Genomic DNA, 20997 nt, shown 5'->3' with positions numbered 1-20997 from the left:
CTTCCCCTTGCCACCACTGGCCCATCCCCTCCCGGGCTCTCAGGGCTGCCTGTGCTGATCACCGCTGTTCAGACAGCGCTTGTCCATTTTCCCCACGAGCCCTTGGAGACGGAATTACATCCTGTTCATTGGTGTGTCCGTGGTGCGCCTGGAAGGTTTTCAAATACTTCTTAAAATAATGGCACACGCTACATCTAGAAGGAAAAAGTCAGAGTCGTTGGACAGGTTTATTGAAACTGAGCAGTTTTCCCACAATCCGAGTAAATGGCTTCGGGGACAGGTGGTGAGGCGTCTCCCCGACCACAAGTTCCCGTCACCAAACCCGGACAGAGTAACATCTGTTCATTTGGGAAGAGGAGTCACCATTAAGGCTGCTGTCACACGTGGGCTCTGGGGACGGAGACAGCTCAGGCTCTCTGGAAAGTCTGTTTGCACACTTGGCCTTCACAGAACATTTCCTAGGGAAAGGGGAAGGGGAGAAGAAAGATGAGTTGGCATGTGGGCTATTGATTATTATTACTCACAGCACTTCTGACAGCAGGGCTGGGGTGTCTCTTCCGACCCTGCTCCTCCAGCTCGGTGACACCAACTGGGTGTCCGACAATTCAACTCAATTCTGACACCGAAGACCCAGAGCTAGTGCAGACCCCACAGGTTAAGGGCTCAGCCTCCCAAAACCGCTCCAACTTTAGACATCAAACACCAGTCCCCCGCCACCCAAACTTCTGACTGCCCAGCTATTAAATGGGGATTCCCACCCCCTCTCCTCAGGGTCAGGAATTTGCTAGAACGGCTCACAGAAACGGCTTGGGATTCTGTCTCCCTCCCTCTCTGCCCCTCTCCCGCTTGTTCTCTATCTCTCTCTATGGAGAGCTTTATTATAAAGGATACAACTCAAGAACAGCCAAGTAGAGAGGTGCATAGGACACAGGATGGGGGGGGTGTGTGTGCGGAACTTCCACGGGCCCTTCAGGGGGCCCACTCTCCCAGTGCGTCGATGTTTTCACCAACTAGGAAGCTCTCCAACCTTTCTCATTTAGGGGTGTTTGTGGGGGTTTCCTTACGTAGGCATGACTGATAAATCTTTGGCCATCTGGGAGACCCCGGCCCCCAGGCATCTCATTAGCCTACAGAGGACTCTCATTACTCTGGAGATCCCAAGGGTTTTAGGAACCAGATACCAAGACCAAATATTGATTCTATGTTCTATCACAGCATGTAAGAATTGTCCTGTGAGTGTCCTTAGAGCAAGGACCCTTCTCTCCTCTGCTTGGGCAGAGTTATGCCAAGGAAGGATGCATGCAATTTGCACATTACCTCTTACAGTCAACTAACCTATATCCTCAAACGTATTTGTCTTTCTTTGTAGTTCCCTATTACATTTTTGTGATGGCAAGTGTCTTAATTTTGATTTTATCATTAGAAGAATGTCAGATTTGTCAATCTAGAATCAAAATATCTTTTTTTTTTTTAAGTAAGCTCCACACCCAATGTGGTGCATGAACTCACAACCCCCAGATCAAGAGTCACCTGCTCCTACCTACTTAGCCAGCCAGGTGCCCCAAGAATCAAAATATCTTCAGTGTCTGTGCGATCAAAGTTAATCCAGACTTTCAAAGACACACCTAACTTTAACGTAAGTGCTCTAATTTTGTTTCCACGGTTCTGGCCAAGATCTCACATACATTAAGGCAAAAGGGCATAGAGTTGAAAGCATACATTTTTGTCAGCCCTGGATTTGACTCGCTACTCACCAGCCATGGAGAGTTTCTAAATCTGAATCTCTTCATTTGTAAATGGGAAAAATAGAGTCCCTTTCACAGGACGGTCTTAAAGACCAAGTGAGATAAGACACGCAAGGATTTAGCACAGTAGTTGAGCACAAAGTCGACTCAAGAAATGTCAGCGATTATAATATATATAGCAGGAAGCAATTCTCATTTACAAAGCCATGATCAATCCTCGATGTACAATTTTATGCCTTCTAAATTATATTTAGAAATTATTGAATAGCTTGAGCTAGAACTTGCCCGTTCATGGAGTGCTGGGGGCATTGGCGATTGACACACTCTTCTGGAAGTAAGGTAATGAGGTAGCAAGAGGCAACGATGTGTGTGCCTCTGACCAGGATCCTCCCTGTGAATTCTTCCGAAGGAAATAAACCCATGGATGCAAAAAAGCTCCATTTACATGAATTTAAGCAATAGCAGGGGCGCCTGGGCGGCCCAGTCCATTAAGCATCCGACTCTTGACTTTGGCTCAGGTCGTGATCTCACGGTTTGTGAGTTTGAGCCTCGCATCAGGCTCTGAGCTGACGGTGGGGAACCTGCTTGGGATTCTGTCTCCCTCTCTCTCTCTGCCCCTCTCCCGCTTGTTCTCTCTCTCTCTCTAAATAAAAATAAACTTTAAAAAAAAAAAAAAAAAGCAGTAGCAGAAAACACCCTGAAACAATACCCTGGACACTGGAATTAAGGAAATGTTTTTCAAAAATGATAATTCACCGACCTGATGGAATATTAAGCAGCCTGTAGCTCCCTTATTGTATATGTATATATGTATATGTATGTATATACGCTCGGGTCATGATCCCAGGGTTGTGGGATCAAGCCCCGCATTGGGCTCTGCGATGAGCATGGAACCTGCTCGGGATTCTCTCCCTCTCCCTCTCTGTGCCCCTCCCCCACCAAAATAAACAAACATTCAAAAAAAAAAAAACAAAACAACCCAATGGTGGATTAGAATGGTGGGGTTGCTGTCGTGCTTTAATATTGTATCCTAAGAATGAAAGGTGGCGATCACCAGGTGGAGCTTGTCCCCTTCGATCCAATGGGTCCAGCCTCTGTTCTTCTTGTCCCCCTTCTGGACGCAGGTGAGTCTGTCGCTGTCCCAGGTGACCAGGCTCTGCGTGAGAGAGGGGAGAAAATGCTGGCTGGCTCTGGCAGTGGTGTCCTCAAAGTGGTCCTAAGTAGGACGCTGAGTTAATGTCGCCAAGTCGAGGGCCTAGGTTATCACTTGAATTCTTTTGCCTTGCATTTTCTGTTATCCAGGCCTTTATTCTCTTCCTCGAACTCTTCTCCAACCGTAAACGTACCAAGGTGGTTCCTCAGGCTGCTGTATGTGTGGATGGTAAAAGAATTCCCATTTTGCTCGATCACTTTCTGGGGCTTCAGCAACTTGGCTATCTTACGAGTGGCAAAGTCAATACCTTAAAACTAATTTTTATTTTTTTTTATTATTATTTTTTTTTATTTTATTTTTTTTTTCAACGTTTATTTATTTTTGGGACAGAGAGAGACAGAGCATGGACGGGGGAGGGGCAGAGAGAGAGGGAGACACAGAATCGGAAACAGGCTCCAGGCTCTGAGCCATCAGCCCAGAGCCCGACGCGGGGCTCGAACTCACGGGCCGCGAGATCGTGACCTGGCTGAAGTCGGACGCTCAACCGACTGCGCCACCCAGGCGCCCCTAAAAATAATTTTTAAAAAAGAAAAAAAAAATCTCAACATCCACTCGAGACGCAAAAGCGAAGGGTTTGGCAGCCGCCCTCCAAGCCACTGTATTTCATAGCTAATGTTTCTGTTACGATTTCAATGCCGCTTGTTGCCAAAATTGGACCTGTCGGGAGTCATCCTGGCAAAGCTCCATCTCGAGGCTCGAGTAAAAAGCTTGACCAAGGGGCGCCTGCGTGGCTCCGTTGGTTGAGCGTGGGATTCTTGGTTCCGGCTCAGGTCATGATCTCCTGGTTCCTGGGTTAGAGCCCCGCATCGGGCTCTGTGCTGACAGTGTGGAGTCTGCTTGGGATTCTCTCTCCCTCTCTCTCTCTCTGCCTCTCCTCTGTTCATGAGTTCAAGCCCCACGTCAGCCTCTGCACTGGCGGGGTGGGGCCTGCTTAGGATTCTCTCTCTGCCTCTCTCTCTCTCTCTCTCTCAAAAATACATTAAAAAAAAAAAAAAAAGCTTGACCAGCATTCAGGGAAGAGTCATTGGTGGGCCGTGCCTTGGGTTACGGATTTGCAGCTGGGCCTGGAAGAAGCCGTTCCAGGAGCTCCTCCAGGGGCTGGCAAGAGGACACGGAAGCCAAGGGGACAGGGCTCAGGTCCCAGCCCAAACTCAAACACAGCCACTCTGCCTTTGTCTGCTTTATGTATTTACACTTTTTGAAATTGCAGTTTATTTATTTATTTTGAGAGCATGAGCAGGGGAGGGGCAGAGAGAGGGAGAGAGAGAATCCTAAGCAGGCTCCGCGCAGTCAGCACGGAGTCTGACACGGGGCTCGAACTCACAAACTCTGAGATTGTGATCTGAGCTGAAACCAAGAATCAGATGCTTAAGTGACTGGGCCACCCAGGCGCCCCTGTATTTACACTTTTTTTTTAAGTTTATTTATTCATTTTTGAGAGAGAGAGAGAGAGAGAGAGAGAGAGAGAGAGAACACAAGTGGGGGAGGAGCAGAGAGAGAGACAGACAGAATCTGAAGCGGGCTCCAGGCTCTGAGCTGTCAGCACAAAGCCCGAGGTGGGGCTTGAACCCACAAACCATGAGATCATGACCTGACCCTAAGTGGGATGCTCAACTGAAGGAGCCACCCAGGCACCCCTGTATTTACACTTTAAGACAGCATTTGAACAGTGTCTGAACAACACACACAAAAGTCAAAAGCCATGCACTCATGCATACAGTATCGTACATTTGGAAATCTTTAATAAACCTTAAAACAGAGCCACACACAGAAACACGGAATGCTGAGGAGAGCCGGGTTTTGATAGACGGTGGACTCGAACTCCGTTTTCCTGTTAGCAGCTTTGAGCACATTATGTAGCTAGAAGTAACTGTTGCTATTTCATTTATTTTTTTATTAAATAACCTGTGTCTGACACGGGGCTCGAATTCATGACCCTGTGACCAAGAGTCACAGGTTCTACTGAGCCAGCCCGGAAACTGTTGCTATTTTAAGTAGAGTAGCCAGGGGGCGCCTGGGTGGCTCAGTTGGTTAAGCTTCTGACTTCAGCTCAGGTCAGGATCTCGTCAATGGTCCCAGGGCTTCCAGCCCCGTGTCAGGCTCTGTGCTGACAGCTCGGAGCCTGGAGCCCGCTTCGGATTCTGTGTCTCCCTCTCTCTCTGCCCCTCCCCCACTCATGCTCTGTCTCTCAAAAGTGAATAAATGTTAATTTTTTTTTTTTTTTTAAACTAGGACAGCCAGGTGACACTTTAGCCAGGAGAGGTCCCAGGGAGCCCAGGGACACCCGCAAGGATGTGCAGATGGGTTCAGGAACCACCAGGAGCCTGGGGTGGCTGGAGCATAATGAGGGAGAATCAGGAGTGGGGAGGATCTTGAGACGAAATGTGGGGGTACCATAAGAACCACTGGGCTCTAACTCAGAGAAAATGAAGTCAGATGGGTGCCACTGGACTGTTAGGAGCAGGTGACATGGTCTCCCTGGCAGAGAGCCACCACTGGATGCCGGCTCATCACCTACCATTTCTATGAGACCTAGGACATGGTTCTCCCATGTCGGGATTGTCCTATTATGTAAAAGAAATGTCCGGGAATCTTCATTTAAGAGAGTTACGTGCCTCATTGGAGGTAGTTTGGTTCTATCTTTTTTTTTTTTCAAGATTTTTTTTTTTTAACGTTTATTTATTTTCGAGACAGAGAGAGACAGAGCATGAATGGGGGAGGGTCAGAGAGAGGGAGACACAGAATCTGAAACAGGCTCCAGGCTCTGAGCTGTCAGCACAGAGCCCGACGCGGGGCTTGAACTCACAGACCGTGAGATCATGACCTGAGCCGAAGTCGGACGCTTAACCGACTGAGCCACCCAGGCACCCCATTTGGTTCTATCTTTTAAAATTTTTACAGTAACCTCTACATCCAACATGGGGCTCAAACTTAAAACCCAGAGATCAAGAGTTGCACGCTCTATTGACCGCACCAGTCAGGTGCCCCCCGAGTTGACCCCTGTTTGTTTTAAAGATTTTTTTAATGTTTACTTATTTTAAAGTTTATTTATTTTGAGGGCAGAGGGAGGAGAGAGAGAGAGGGGGAGAGAGAGAGAGAGAGAGAGAGAGAGAATATATCTCAAGCAGGCTCCATGCTGTCAACACAGACCCTGATGCAGCACTTGAACCCATGAACCACGAGGCCATGACCTGAGCCAAAGTCGGACCCTTAACCACTGAGCCACCCAGGTACCCCAGAAACAGAGAGAGAGAGAAAGGGAGAGGCAGAGGGAGAAGGAGAAAGAGAATCTCAAGCAGGCTCCATGCCCAATGCAGAGCCCAACGTGGGGCTCGAACTCCCGAGCCGTGAGATGATGACCTGAGCCGAAGTCGGATGCTCAACCGACTGAGCCACCCAGGCGACCCTAAGGATTTTAGTTTTAAGTAATCCCTACACCCAACGTGGAGCTCGAACTCACCACTCCGAGATCAAGAGTCTCACGCTCCACTGACTAAGCCAGCAAGGCACGAACCCCTGTTTTAATCTGTTTGCCTAACAGATTCATTTTTATCTGACATGAACTGCTACTTGGGGCTTCACACATCATTTCCAGTCCAGGAAAATCGGCCAAGCAATGAGCAGGGCCCCTGCAGTATTTCTAAACTCCAAATATAAATGTCCTTATTTTGAGAAAACCTTTTTTTTTTCTTTTTTAATTTTTAAGTAATCTGTCCAATCAACATGGGGCTCGAACTCACAACCCTGAGATGAAGAGTTGTTTGCTCTACCAAGTGAGCCAGCCAGGTGCCCAAGAAACTTTTTTTTTCTTTTTTTTCACAATTAAGTATTGAGGCTAAACCCTTAAAAAATATTTATCTCATTATTAAAAAGACCAAGCCAAATTTAAAAGTTATTGCTGAATTTCCTTAAACACCATTGTGTAAGTCAAACAGAACCAACTTAACCAACCAAATAAAAAACAAACTTTAGATTATTACTTTACATCAGTTATGGTTTTAAAACCTGTAAGCCCCAAGTTGACTGTAGAGATTACTTTAAAAAAAAATCTTTAGGGGCGCTTGGGTGGCTCAGTCAGTTAAGCGTCTGACTTCCGCTCAGGTCATAATCTTGCAGATCGAGAGTTCGAGCCCCACATCAGACTCACTGCTGTCAGCATGGACCTGCTTGGGATCCTCTGTCTCTCTCTCTGCCGCTCCACCTCTCACACACTCTCTGTCTCTCTCAAAAATAAGTAAACATTTTTCTGGGGCGCCTGGGTAGCTCAGTTGGTTGGGCGTCCGACTTCGGCTCAGGTCACGATCTCACCGCGTCGGGCTCTGGGCTGACGGCTCAGAGCCTGGAGCCTGCTTCCGATTCTGTGTCTCCCTCTCTCTCTGCCCCTCCCCCGTTCATGCTCTGTCTCTCTCACTCTCAAAAATGAATAAATGTTAAAAAAAAAAAAAAGTAAACATTTTTTAAAAATTAAAAAATAGTAAGTTAAATAATATAAAATCTTTAATAGTAAGTTAAAATCTTCAAGGGATGCTTGGCTGGGTCAGTTGGTAGAGCATGTGTCTCTTGATCTCAGGATCATGAGTTCAAGCCCCTCGTCAGGCTCTGTGCTGACAGCTCAGAGCCTGGAGCCTGCTTCGGATTCTGTGTCTCCCTCTCTCTCTACCCCACCCCTGCTTGCATTCTGTTTCTCTGTCTCTCAAAAATGAATGAATGTTAAAAAAAATTTTTTTTTTTTTAAATGCTGGAGAAGATTCCTGGAGCTTGTTGAACAGTAGCTTTAAGAAGAGACACATTTTTTTTTCTTTTTTTTTTTAAGAGAGAGAGAAAGAGTTCAAGCAGGAGAGAGAGGCAGAGGGAGACAGAGAATCCCAACCAGGCTCCACACTCAGGAGGGAGCCTGACACAGGGCTAGATCCCACGACCCCAGGATCATGACCTGAACTGAAATCGAGTCAGACATGCAACTGACTGAGCCACCCAGGTGCCCTGAGGGACACACTTTCTTAAAGCTGTGGCACCACCCTTGCCTCTCTCCAGGCCAAAGACATACTTATTTTTATTAATTATTTTTTTAATGTTTATTGAGAGAGAGAGAGAGTGTGTGTGTATGCGTGCGTGCGCGGGAGGGGGAGGGGCAGAGAGAGAGCAAGAGAGAGAGAGAGAGGGAGAGAGAGAGAGAATCCCAAGCAGACTCTGCCCTATCAGGGCAGGGACCTACGCAGAGCTCGATCCGACCAACCATGAGATCGTGACCTGAGCTGAAATCAAGCGACGGATGAAATCAACCGACTGAGCCACCCAGGCACCCAGGGAAATGACATATTTAAATACACTTTACTGGGGGTGGGAGTAGGGGTAGAGAGATCAAAGTTCTAAATGCGCAGTCACTGTACTTAGGAATTTATAACCAAGGAAGGTGAAAACAGAATAATCAAAGTTTCCCTTTAAGAAGAGAATCTGCTCCAATCAAAGGAAAATTAAAAACAATCTTCTCGAACCCAAAAGCACCTTGATTATTCCAGTTCTGTGTCATAAATCCCTTCCGTGTGCTATGTGCTTATTTTTTAAAAGAATCTAAATGTTAAGACATTGTGTAGTTTACTAAGCACTTTGTTAAGTTCATTATTCAGCCAGGACAGAGATCTCAAGCTCTGTTTTTTGTCAAAAGGGACAGATTTCCTGGGTGGATATTTCTCCCATCAAAAAAAAAAAAAAAAAAAAAAAAGTAATAAGGGTCCTCTGGTTTTTATTATAGGAGCTATCTTTAGTTGCCTGCCTATAAACCTCTGTCTTTAACAAACATGTTTTAGTTCATTCTGTAAAGTCATAAGACATGGCTATGTTAGGAGAGAATGCTAATTCACAAAATGTAGTTATTAATCAATTCAAACAACTGAATTTAAAATGAGCCTTAGTTTTTAAAAATAATTTTTAATGTTTATTTATTTTTGAGAGACAGAGAGAGACAGAGTGCAAGCTGGGGAGGGGCAGAGAGGGAGAGGGAGACACAGAATCTGAAGCAGGCTCCAGGCTCCGAGCTGTCAGCACAGAGCCTGAGGCACAGCTTGAACTCACGAACGGTGAGATCATGACCTGAGCTGAAGTCGGACGCTTAACCCACTAAGCCACCCAGGCACCCCTGTAATTTTTTTAAAATGTAATGTAGGACTTATTGTGGGTTTTCTACTGAAGTCTGCTTGCAGTACAGCTTTTCTGTTGTGATAAAATATACATAACATAAAATGTATCATTTTACCTATTTTTAGGCATACAGTTCCATGGTGTTAAATACATTCATAATGTTGTACAACCACCACCATTATCCAATTCCAGAACTTTTTCATTATCCCGAGCAGAAACTCTGTTCTTGATGGGGTTCAGGTCACATTACCCCAAAATGTGGTAGCTTGGCATACTGAATAGTTCAAGTTGAACGAATTTGAAGAATGGTTTGTGCTAGAAGAACTTTCTGATTTTTCCCTGAGGCCGGTCCTAAGACCCTCACATGAGAGGTGCCCTCTCTATAATGGAGGATAGGAACATCCTGAGCTCTGAAAACATGGGACATAGAAAGGAATTTGAAGAACAGGGTTTGCAAACCAAGTTTCTAAGTTCACTTGGTATTTTTCAACTCTAGAATTTCTATTTGTTTCTTTTTTCAACTCTGTTCTGTTACCTTCATATGGATTCTGGGTCCTTGCCAAAATTAAGCTCAGCGTAACTGCTTCATAGTCTATTTCTGATAATCCTGGTATCTGGAGACACCATTTCTATTGTTTGTTGTTTCTTTTTTTTTTTTTTTTAATTTTTTTTTTCAACGTTTATTTTATTTTTGGGACAGAGAGAGACAGAGCATGAACGGGGGAAGGGCAGAGAGAGAGGGAGACACAGAATCGGAAACAGGCTCCAGGCTCTGAGCCATCAGCCCAGAGCCCGACGCGGGGCTCGAACTCACGGACCGCGAGATCGTGACCTGGCTGAAGTCGGACGCTTAACTGACTGCGCCACCCAGGCGCCCCTATTATTTGTTGTTTCTATTGATCCTTGCTATTGGGGTCTTTTTATCTCTTGGCAGCTTTGTTGAGGTATAAAGAACACATACATATGTTCTTTACATACATATAAAGATATGTACAAAGAACAGTACATATTTAATATGTGCAATTTAACGTGTTTGGACTCAAGCAAACATTCATGGTCCCATCACCTCGATCACCGCACACAGACATTATCCAACACCTCCTAGAGTTTTCCTGTCATGGGTTTTTATCTCCTTAGGTAGTTATCTAACTGTGATTATTTACTGGGCATTGTTTCTGTACAAACAATTCAAGAACTTGCATGATGTTCTCTTCCTCCAAAGAGGGTTTTTTGTTTTTAAATTGCTTTTAAGGCCACTAGCTACCTGGAAGTACTTTTTTTCTAAGAGAGAGAGCACAAGTGGGGGAGGGGTGGAGGGAGGGAGGGGGGAGAGGCGGAGAGGCGGGGGGGGGGGAGAGAGAGAGAGAGAGAGAGAGAGAAAGAGAGAGATTGAGAATCTTAAGCAGGCTCCATGCTCAGCATGGAGCCCAACGTGGGGCTCGATCCCCTGACCCTGGGATCCTGACCTGAGCTGAAATCAAGGGTTGGACTCCCAACCAACTGAGCCACCCAGGTGCCCCTATCTGAAAGCACTTTAACTCAAGTTCAGGTCTTGAGATTTTTCTGGACCACCAAGACGATTCAAAGTGAAACAACAGTCTATTCAAAAGCTATTTACCTCCAGGTCTCCCTTACTCCTCAGGTACGGAATCCTACCCAGAGGAGGGTGTTTACAGAGTGTCCACCCTTGACCAACTCAGGACTCCCACTCTTGCCCCCTCCACCGATCCCATGAAGCTCCCCAAACTGCAGCTGAATCTCCCAAACAGCCTGAGGTAGGAACCGTCCTAAGTGCTGGGCTCGCCTCTCCGGATTCTTCTTTCCTGGACCTCAGCATGATAATTTGTCATTATTCTGGTAGCTCTCTGATGTTCCCTAAGAAGTTTTAAAATATACATATACATTCGGTCTAGCTTAATTTAGCTGTCTTCTTTGAGAGTATAAATAAATTAGCTTGCCATCAGCAGAGGCAAAAGTCCTCAGGAAAGGTCTGAACACTTCCGCATAGGTTGGCATTAGAATATACATAAATAGGGACAATCGGTTTTACGGCACAGTTGAACAGCCCAGGGGTTGGGGTGTTCCTATCCCGGGACCTGAGCGCTCAGTTGAAAAAGCCGCATCTAACTTTTGACTCCCCCAAGCCTTCACTCCCAATAGTCTCCTGTTGACCGGAAGCCTTCCCAACAACATAAACAATTAATGCACATTTTGTACCTTATATGTATTATATGCTGTATTCCTACAATGAAGTAAGCTAGAGAAAAGATGATGTTAGTAAGAAAATCATAAGGAAAAGAAAATAGATGAACAATTCTGTACTGTATTTATATATATATTAAAAAAAAAACATCCTCATCTGAGGGGACCTGCACAGTTGTCCTACCCACCTGCCTACCTTCTGCAGTTGTCCTAATGACGACTTGATGCATCAAAGAGCCCTACTTCTTAAATTTTAATTTGCATCTGAATCACCTGAGAATCTGGTTAAATGCAGATTCTGATTCCGTAGGTCTGGGATCCAGGGTGAGGCACAGAATCTGCGAGCTAAGAAAATCCTGCTAGTTCTAGAGAAACAAAACCTACACCCATCTGGTCCTGAGCCCCTAATCTGCCCAGGGGGAAAACCGGTTGACCCTGGAGTCCTTGTTCTTTACACACGGAAGGCAGAAGAGAGTGCTGACATACGAGTAGCCATGTGGCCAAATCATTTTCTTCTCAGCTCGTTAGGAACTGGCAATAAGTTTTAAGTCTGATTTCAGCTACTGTATAAAATGCTAAGAGATATCTCGGTTTGTAATTTAGATACCTAGAATATCAGATCTGGTCCAGCTACCTCGCTTAACAAATGAAGAAAGTAAAGGAACTCAGGGGTTATGTAACTTTTTAAAAAATGTTTATTTATTTTTGAGAGAGAGAGAGCACGAGCAGGGGAGGGGCAGAGAGAGAGGGAGACACGGAATCCGAAGCAGGCTCCAGCCTCCGAGCTGTCAGCACAGAGCCTGACTCGAAGCTGGAACTCACAACCGGGCTGTGAGATCAGGACCTGAGCTGAAGTCAGATGCTTAATGCTTAACCGACTGAGCCACCCAGGCGCCCCAGGGGTTATGTAACTGTGATTCTATTACCAACTATCAACGGCAAGGTTATCTGGGTTTCCGCTTAGCTGCTCTGTTACATCAAGTAGCCTCTCAATTCCAGAAATCCTTAGCACACTCACATTTCTTGTGGAAAAGAGATTGCAAGTAAGAGTTAAGTGTGTTGTCTGGATCCAGCATCTTTCTGGAACCTGAACCCAAAGGAAGAAAAGGGGTTGTGAGGCAGGATGCTGACTCAATCTCCATGGCTTGTGAGTTGGATGATAAATAAATGTAAGTCACGGAAATAAATAAACAGCCTCTGTTAGCCTCTAGGATCTAATACAGTGGCAGATAATTGTGCAGCCTGTATTGACATCATGGGAAAAACAAGTTAGACAAGCAAGACAGTGTGGGGACAGGTGAACGATGGACTAACACACATTTGAAAAACACTAATAGTGGGGTGCCTGGGTGGCGCAGTTGGTTGAGCTTCCGACTTCAGCCAGGTCACGATCTCGCGGTCCGTGAGTTCGAGCCCCGCGTCAGGCTCTGGGCTGATGGCTCAGAGCCTGGAGCCTGTTTCCGATTCTGTGTCTCCCTCTCTCTCTGCCCCTCCCCCGTTCATGCTCTGTCTCTCTCCGTTCCAAAAATAAATAAACGTTGAAAAAAAAAAAAAAAGAAAAACACTAATAGCAACATTGAAAAGGCTGCCTTGTGGGGCGCCTGGGTGGCTCTGTCAGTTAAGCGTCTGACTTCAGCCCAGGGCATGATCTCACAGTTCGTGGGTTTGAGCTCCACATCAGGCTCTGTCCTGGTGGTGTGGAGTCTGCTTGGGATTCTCTCTCTCTCCCTCTCTCTCACTCTCCTCTTGCTCTCTGCCCCTTCCCCACTTGGTCTCTCTCTCAAAATAAATAAATAAACTTTAAAAAAGAAAAAAAAGGGGTGCCTGGGTGGCTCAGTTGGTTAATTGTCCGACTTCAGCTCAGGTCATGATCTCACGGTCCGTGAGTTCAAGCCCCGCGTCGGGCTCTGTGCTGACAGCTCAGAGCCTGGAGCCTGCTTCGGATTCTGTGTCTCCCTCTCTCTCTGCGCCCCCCTGCTCATGCTCTGTCTCTCTCTGTCTCAAAGATAAATAAAAACATTAAAAAAAAGAAGCCTGCTTTGTGATACCAGATGGATTAGCTCAAGATGTCTTCCCACACTTGCATGGATGGCCAACTCCATTCCGTTTGGTCTCAGAGGTTTGCTCCAAAAGCCATGGAAATTGCCAGAAACAAAGTATACAGCAAGGCAAAGTTCAAAGCCATCACCTGATATTTAACACTTTATCCTCCACACGAGTAAACCAGATACCGGCCAGATAGATCAGGGAAGAAAGCGCTTATGGTCACATGCCTCCCCTAATTTGGCAGGTAGAGAGACAAGGAAACCATCAGGACCTACCGCCTTTGGGAAGAACAAGCGTTAATTCCTTCTTGGAAGTTGGAAACAGAAAGGCAATGAGATTCGGGTTGAAGTAAGCAGAACGTACCACCCCCAAATACACCACTTCGGCACATTGATTATTATATTGAACTGCAGACGGCTGGGAAGAAGCTGACAGAAGAAAAGCTCTCTGCCCTCCCCCTCCCCCACTGGCCCCAAAGCAGGACCTACTTTCGTAAAGTTGTCCCCCGTCCCTCACTGTTCCCGACAGACGCAAGTCAGGGAGGCGACTCTAGACTCTAGCCAACCTGGAGAGGGCACCAGAAGAATCATAATAAAAAACCTTCCCAGCCAGCCCTTATTTTGTTAGTTCTCGCCCGGCTAAGATGCTCTATAGACGGGCTCAAGTTCCAGCCACTCCGCACTGAGTGCCGGCATCGTGTCTTCACCAGGCAGGTGTTAACTAACTTCCGCTTGTTAATCTGTCTTCTGTTAGCCTAATTCAGGGGCCCCAGGCAATGGACCTAAAATGGGATGAGGACAAAAGACTTCTTCCCTTCAGGACAGCATTTTGTGTCCTTCTGAATCAGACTTAGCTGGAGAAGCTCCAGACGTCCCTACTCAAGGTGGGAAGGGAGGAGAGAAATCCACCGAAGGCACAGAAATCTTAAAAGCACACTGGAGCCACAGAACCGTACATTTCTAAATGGTTAAAATGCCCAATTGTATGTTTTGTATATTTTACCACCATTTTTTAAAGGAAAAAAACCAAAACTGGACTCCTCTCTTTCAATTTACAGATGGAAAAAACGGAGACCCAGTGTCAAATAATGAGAAGAAGCCAGAGGAAACACCAGGTCCCCATACTTCCAGCAGCTGGAGACCGTCTGTCAAAAGTGCCACTGATCGGTGTCATTCAGGAGAAAGCGCTGGGCACGCAGGGCTCCACCCACCAAATCTGAAGAATGAGACTCAGGGCAGGACAAACTGGGACTGGGTAAGGAAGGGAGGCCTTCTAACCACCAAGGGTGGGGAACATTCTTCAAACGCTCTGGGAAGCAAGGACATGGGTCAGATCCCCGCCACGCCCCTGGTGGCCACAGAGTCCCCCTTCCTCCGTGCAGACCAGGCTGTCCTTTAAGCGCTGGGAAGCCGGGCAGGGGGCAAAGAAGCGACCCCTCCGGGCACCCACGATAGTCCTCGGGGCTGGCACTGTGTCCTAGGGGCCGAGAGGAGTGGCTTCTAAGGGGTGTGGGTTTCTGGTCCTCACTCAAGCCCTGGCGGGGAGAAGGGAGTCAGGAAACTAAAGATTCCCAAGGCGATTCCCCAACTCGAGAGGGCGCCAGAGTCACCGGGCAGGGGCACCTCCTGCACCTGAGCGCACCCGGAGCTGCCCCCACCCGGAGGGTGGCGACCTCCCTGCAGAGCCACCGGGCTCCAGGAAGCGCAGAGACGGCTGCCCAGAGCCCCGCGGCAGAGGGGCCGGGGCGCCCCCTCACCGGCAGGGCCCCATCGTGCCCCCAAGTCCCCTTGCGAGGTGCCCGGCGACCCAGGTGTCCCCCGGTGGGGCAGGAGCCTTGACCGCAGGGCCGGTAGCGACTGACGGGTGCATAGGGGGGAGGGACGGGCGACGGGGAGAAGGAAGGACCAGGGGACGAGGGGGGACAGAAGTGGGACGTGGGGACGGATGATGGAAAGGGCGGTGGGGGGGGGGGGACGAGGGTGGGGAGACGGGGAGTTGTCAGGACCAGGGGATGGGGGTGGGGACAAAGGATGGTCCGAGGTAGTGACACGGGATGGGGAGACGCGAATACAAGGGGGGCGGCGGGAGAGGGGGTGGGGGCGTGGTATCAGGGGACAGAGGACGAAAAGATGGGGGACAGGGGGACGGGGGATGGAGGACGTGGGCTACGGGGACCAGAGGACCCAGAGACGGAGAGACGGGGGCGGGGTGGGGGTACGGAGGCCCGAGGACAGGGTGGGGGCGGCAGGGCGGGGGTCAGGGGTCAACCTCAAGCCGGGACGGCCGCCCCTCCCGTCCTACCTAAGGCCAGCATGTAACCGTCGAAGTTGTCGCTGCTGAGCAGGTTCCAGGTGCCGCTGAGGTCGGCGGGCATGGCGGGGCAGGGCGACAGTGGCCGGCGGGCGGCGGGGCCTCGGCCTATCTGCGGGGCCGGGGCGGGGGTGGGGGGGGGGCGGGTCGGGTTGGGGGCGGGCCCGGGCGGGACCGCGGTGGGGACTGCAGCGCGGGCGGGAGGAGCCGTGCGGAGCGGAGCGGGGGACGCACCTCTTGGTCCCCAGCCCGTTGCGCCGCGCTTTTCTGTGCTCGCGGACACTCCTGCGTCCCCGGGCCTCCCCGCTCCTGCTCCTCTTCCTCTTGAACCCTAAACCCAGGCGCGCCCCAGACAGTGTTCCCAACCACACTTCTTTCTCTGCCACGTGGTAATGACCAAGCGCATCTCCTTCAAACTCATGGCATTAATTAGTGTTTGGCCTGCAAATGGCAGGTCAATAAACCCAGCTCCAGCGGTCTCCGTAAACAGAGAGGCTTATCTTCTTTACCTTATCAAGCCGACCTGGGGTGACAAGTTGCTGGCGATGACCTGGCAACTCCAGGCCAGGGAAGTGGCACCTGGCCTCTTAAGCCTACCATCAAGAGTTGGCTGCTGGGTTTCCAGCCAGGACATCCACATGCAAGCTGACAAAGAGAGTACACCTGCCATTATCCCTTCGTCAGATTTGTTTACACTCATTGGCCAAATCTGTGTCACATTCCACTTCTTCTCCTTTTCTTTTTTTAATGTTTATTTATTTTGAGGGGGAGAGAGAGAGAGAGACAGAATGAGTGGGAGAGGGGCAGAGAAAGAGGGAGACAGAGAATTCCAAGCAAGTTCTGAGCCATCAGCACAGAGGCCCATGTGGGGCTCGAACCCACAAACCATGAAATCTTGACCTGAGCCAAAATCAAGAGTCGGAGGTGGGCTGAGCCACCCAGGCGCCCCATGTCACATGCCACTTCTAATTGCAAGGGAGTCTAAGGAATCTCACATCTCTTCAGTCTTGACAGTAGAGAAAGGCAAAAGGGAAGGGGGGTGGGAATGTAGGCTAACCTACAATATTAGCCACAAACACCATCTATATAGACTGGCTCGAAGATTTAGAAATCCATTTATGACCTCACCCATGTTTTTTTTTTTTTTTAAGATTTTATCTTTAAGTAATCTCCCTACCCAATGTAGGGCTCAAACTTATAACCCCAGGATCAAGAGTCGCCATGTTCTACTGACTGAGCCACCCGGGTGCCCCACACTCAAATATATCAATAGCTAATATTTATTGAGTGCTTACTATGTATATTACCATTTGTCACAAAATCCTACTTCTCCAGTAGTTACTTTATTATGTCCATTTGACGGAGACAAAAACTGAGACAAAGAGAAATTGCCCGAGGTCATTCAATTATCACAACAGTCCTTTCTAACCATGCTCTCCACTAAGAGGAATTTCTCCTAAACTCCTGGCCTCTTTCCAAACCTACTTCATTCTCATGGAAGCGGAACAGTTCTCTGCTTGGGGGCAACTAGGGTGACCACCCATCCCGGCTTCCCCAGGACTGAAGGAATGCCCAACACCTGGGATTTTCACTGCTAGAAGTGGAAAAATTCCTGGAAAACGGGAATGTGTGGCTTGCCTTAGGAACAACAGTCCCTGAACCATTCTTTCTCTACTAAGGTAGAGTTCATCTATCAAACACTTTAAACACAGGGTGTCTCAATTTTTTTTCTTCTCCCTGGTAGACTGGTCCAAAGTCTAGACTGGGGGAGTTAGTGTATAGGTTATTTTTGCCCCCACTCAAACTTAGTGGCTTAAAAAATAACAAAAAAATTGGGTATAGCTCACAGAGGATGGCTGATCCGGGCTCCACGAAGCATCAGCTGGGGTAAGGACTCCAGTTGGCGGAGTGGGAGAAGACACTTCCAAAACGGCTCACTCTCACGGCTGGCAAATGAGTGCTGGCTCTCTGTGTGGCTGGGAGCCAGGTTCCTTTCCGTGGGGGTCTGTCCATGGGCTGCTTTGGCTCCCCCACAGCATGGGTGGCTGGGCTCTAAGAGAGAGCATCCCAAGAGAACCAGTAAGATGCTGTCCTGTCTTATGACCCGGTCTCAAAAGTTACATAACATCATTTCCACCAGGGTCACAGGCTTACCCAAATCCAAAGGGAACAAACGTGGACCTCATTTCTCACAGTCACATTTTAAGAGGAGCAGGTGGGATGGGAGATCTTGTAACATGCATCTTGGACAACACATAATTCGTCACGTTTACCTATTCTGCTCTGACCTTCACACCAAGCTTCAACTCCGAACCTATTTTTAAAAATTTTTTAAATGCCTTATTTCTGGAGCGCCTGGGTGGCGCAGTCGGTTAAGCGTCCGACTTCAGCCAGGTCACGATCTCGTGGTCCGGGAGTTCGAGCCCCTCGTCAGGCTCTGGGCTGATGGCTCAGAGCCTGGAGCCTGTTTCCGATTCTGTGTCTCCCTCTCTCTCTGCCCCTCCCCCGTTCATGCTCTGTCTCTCTCTGTCCCAAAAATAAATAAAAAACGTTGAAAAAATAAATAAATGCTTATTTCTTTTTGAGACAGAGAGACAGAACATGAGCAGAGGAGGGGCAGACACAGAATCCGAAGGGAGACACAGATTCTGAAGCAGGCTCCAGTCTCTGAGCTGTCAACACAGAGTCAAACGCATGGCTTAACCCATGAACCGTGAGATCATGACCTGAGCCGAAGTCGGATGCTTAACCAACCAAGCCACCCAGGAGCCCCCAACCCCGAAATTTTACCAGACTTTCTCAGTCATTAAGATGCTATTTTCAGGGTGCCCACTCGGCTCAGTTGGTGGAGGATGTGGCTCTTGATGTTGGGGTGATGAGTTCAAACCCATGTTGGGTATACAGGGTACTTAACAACAACAAAAATTTTTTTTTAAAGAGAGGCACCTGGATGGCTCAGTTGGTTGAGTGTCTGACTCTTGAGATCGAGTCCTACATCAGGCTCTCCACTGCTAGCTTGGGATTCTCTCTCTCCCTCTCTCTCTCTCTCAAAATAAAGTAAAAAAAAATTTTTTTTGAATTTTTAAAAAGATGCTATTTTCATTCATCTGTTGCTTTTTTCATCTTATTTTTCAGTTGGTTTAGAACTTGGATAAAAAAATACTTGACTCTCTTCAAAAATTCCTAAGAGTTGGGGGCACCTGGGTGGTTCAGTCAGCCAAGCATCCGACTTCGGCTCACGTCATGATCTCACAGTTCGTGGGTTTGAGCTCCACATCCGGCTCTGTGCTGACAGCTCAGAGCCTGGAGCCCATTTCAGATTCTGTGTCTCCCTCTCTCTCTGCCCCACTTGCGCTCTGTCTCCCTTTCAAAAATAAATAAGCATTAAAAATAATTTTTTTTTTAATCTCTAAGAGTCATCTTTCCAGAACAGCCTTCTGATATACTTCTGCTATCCACTTACTCTGCATCACATCTCTTCTACTTCCTTCATAATTATCATAACCCACAGTTATCTCTTCTTGGTTTGTTAATTGACTTTTTCATTCAAATGCCAAGGGCAGAGACCATGTTCATCTCATTTGCCTCTACAGCATCCGTAGGGCGAGCGCTCCATAAATGTTGGCTGAACGACTACGACCTTTTCCGAAAGAGAAACGTCATTTTTACTGAGAAGCCAGAGTGGCACTGCCTTGCCCAGAAGAAGACTGTTGATTCTCCTACTGTAAGACATTGATTCCCTCGGTGGAATGTGGCAGGCTGATTCCAAAGCCTGGGATTAGCTATATCTTGCCATTTAAAGGGCACAGCACTATGAACTCTGACCAGATTTCTGGAGCATGAAGCCTGTTTAAATTCCAGAAAACTAAGGGCACAGGACACGAAGAAGTCATAACTTACTTCCTACCCTAAAAATTGTATTGTTCTAAATGTTGGCCTGAAAATGAAAGTCACAGAAATAACTACTAATAATTTTAGCATTTGTGCTGGTTGGTATGGCTTTTGGCCAACTTGAGCAAGGGCCATCTAGCATGGATAGAGTTGAACTTCAGTTGAAGTGGACATAGGCTTGGCCATGGGATAGAGAGTAATTTTCTCCTCCACAATCCTTTTTTTTTTTTTTTTTTAAGTTTATTTACTTTTGAGAGAGAGAGAGAGCATCGGAGAGACAGGGGGACAGAGGATCCAAAGCAGGGTCTGCACTGACAGCAGAGAACCCGATGTGGGGCTCAAACTCATGAACTGTGAGATCATGACCTAAGCCAAAGTCAACGCTTAACCACCCAGGCACCCCACTCCTCCATAATTCTAAGATCTTTCTTCTGGATGAGGACCAAAAGTTATCTCTGGAAAGAGAGGTGGAATTTATTTAGCCAATTTGAGCCCTTTCTTTCCTCCATTTGATATTGTCAAAGTAAATCATAAAATTATAGCCAAGACGGGGTCCTCAACCTGTGTACCAACACTGCTCCTCCTTGACAGAAACAGATGGTGGGGGGCGGGGGTGCTTGGGTGGCTCAGTCGGTTAAGAGTCCTACTATTTTGGGTCAGGATATGATCTCTCGGCTTCATGGGTTCCAGCCCCGCATTGGGCTCTGAGCTGGCAGCACAGAGCCTGTTTGAGAGACTCTCTCTCCTCTCTCTCTCTCTCTCTCTCTCTCTCTCTCCCCCCCCTCTCCCTCTCTCTCTGCTCCTCCCCCACTTATGCTGTGTCTGTCTCTCTCAAAATAAATAAATAAACTTAAAAAAACCCCAAATGGATGGGACTCAATGATGGGCACCTGCAGTGTATCTACTCACGTCCCAGTGGAGTCTGGTACTGGTTCAACAAAGAGTGGCGTGGACACTGTGGACACTTCATGCCATCCGTATTTCCACTCCCTAGGGCAGGGAAGCACTGCCATCAGGGAGCTTGGCCCGGGCCCAGCGTAAGATCTGGCTGAGTTTAAGGTTAAGGCAATCACAGAAACCCTAGCTGCTTTGACAGTGATTGGTTTTAAGGACAAGCAGGTTTCAATGAATTTGATTCAGCCAAGGATATACACTGATAAGTTTGATAGGCCTGTTGGGAAAGCTGTTTCTTTGGTTTTACAAAGCCCTGGGGAGCCCGCCTTTCTCCAGTTTTGAACGTGGACAAGGAAGTCTTGTTCTACAACTCGAGGAACACCAGACTTAGGACACTGTGCCCTACAGAGTAGAGGAATGGAAAGACCCTGGGTCCCTGATGACACCACTGGGTCACTGCATCCGTGCACCCCGGATCCTGCCCTGTCTGTACTTCTGGGTGTAAGTATCCTTATTGTTCAGACTACCTGGAGCTGAGCTTCAGTGGAAAATACCCTG

The 20997-nt window shown here is 47.8% G+C and overlaps 1 protein-coding gene across 1 annotated transcript; it reads right to left on the bottom strand.

Annotated features, from left to right (window-relative positions):
• Positions 1-195: 195 nt before the first annotated feature.
• Positions 196-15775, bottom strand: RBP7 (retinol binding protein 7). The gene is made up of 4 exons (XM_043578498.1): positions 15646-15775; positions 3027-3205; positions 2800-2901; positions 196-458 (listed from the first exon to the last, which is right to left on the bottom strand). Exons 1-4 carry the CDS (start codon positions 15716-15718, stop codon positions 408-410), a joined length of 405 nt encoding a protein of 134 aa, XP_043434433.1. The 5' UTR covers positions 15719-15775; the 3' UTR covers positions 196-407.
• Positions 15776-20997: the final 5222 nt, after the last annotated feature.

Source organism: Prionailurus bengalensis, chromosome C1 (genome assembly GCF_016509475.1).
Source record: "Prionailurus bengalensis isolate Pbe53 chromosome C1, Fcat_Pben_1.1_paternal_pri, whole genome shotgun sequence".
Classification (NCBI taxonomy): Eukaryota; Metazoa; Chordata; class Mammalia; order Carnivora; family Felidae; genus Prionailurus; species Prionailurus bengalensis.
Note: the sequence above shows the minus strand (reverse complement) of the source record. Positions and strands in the feature narration are given on the sequence as shown.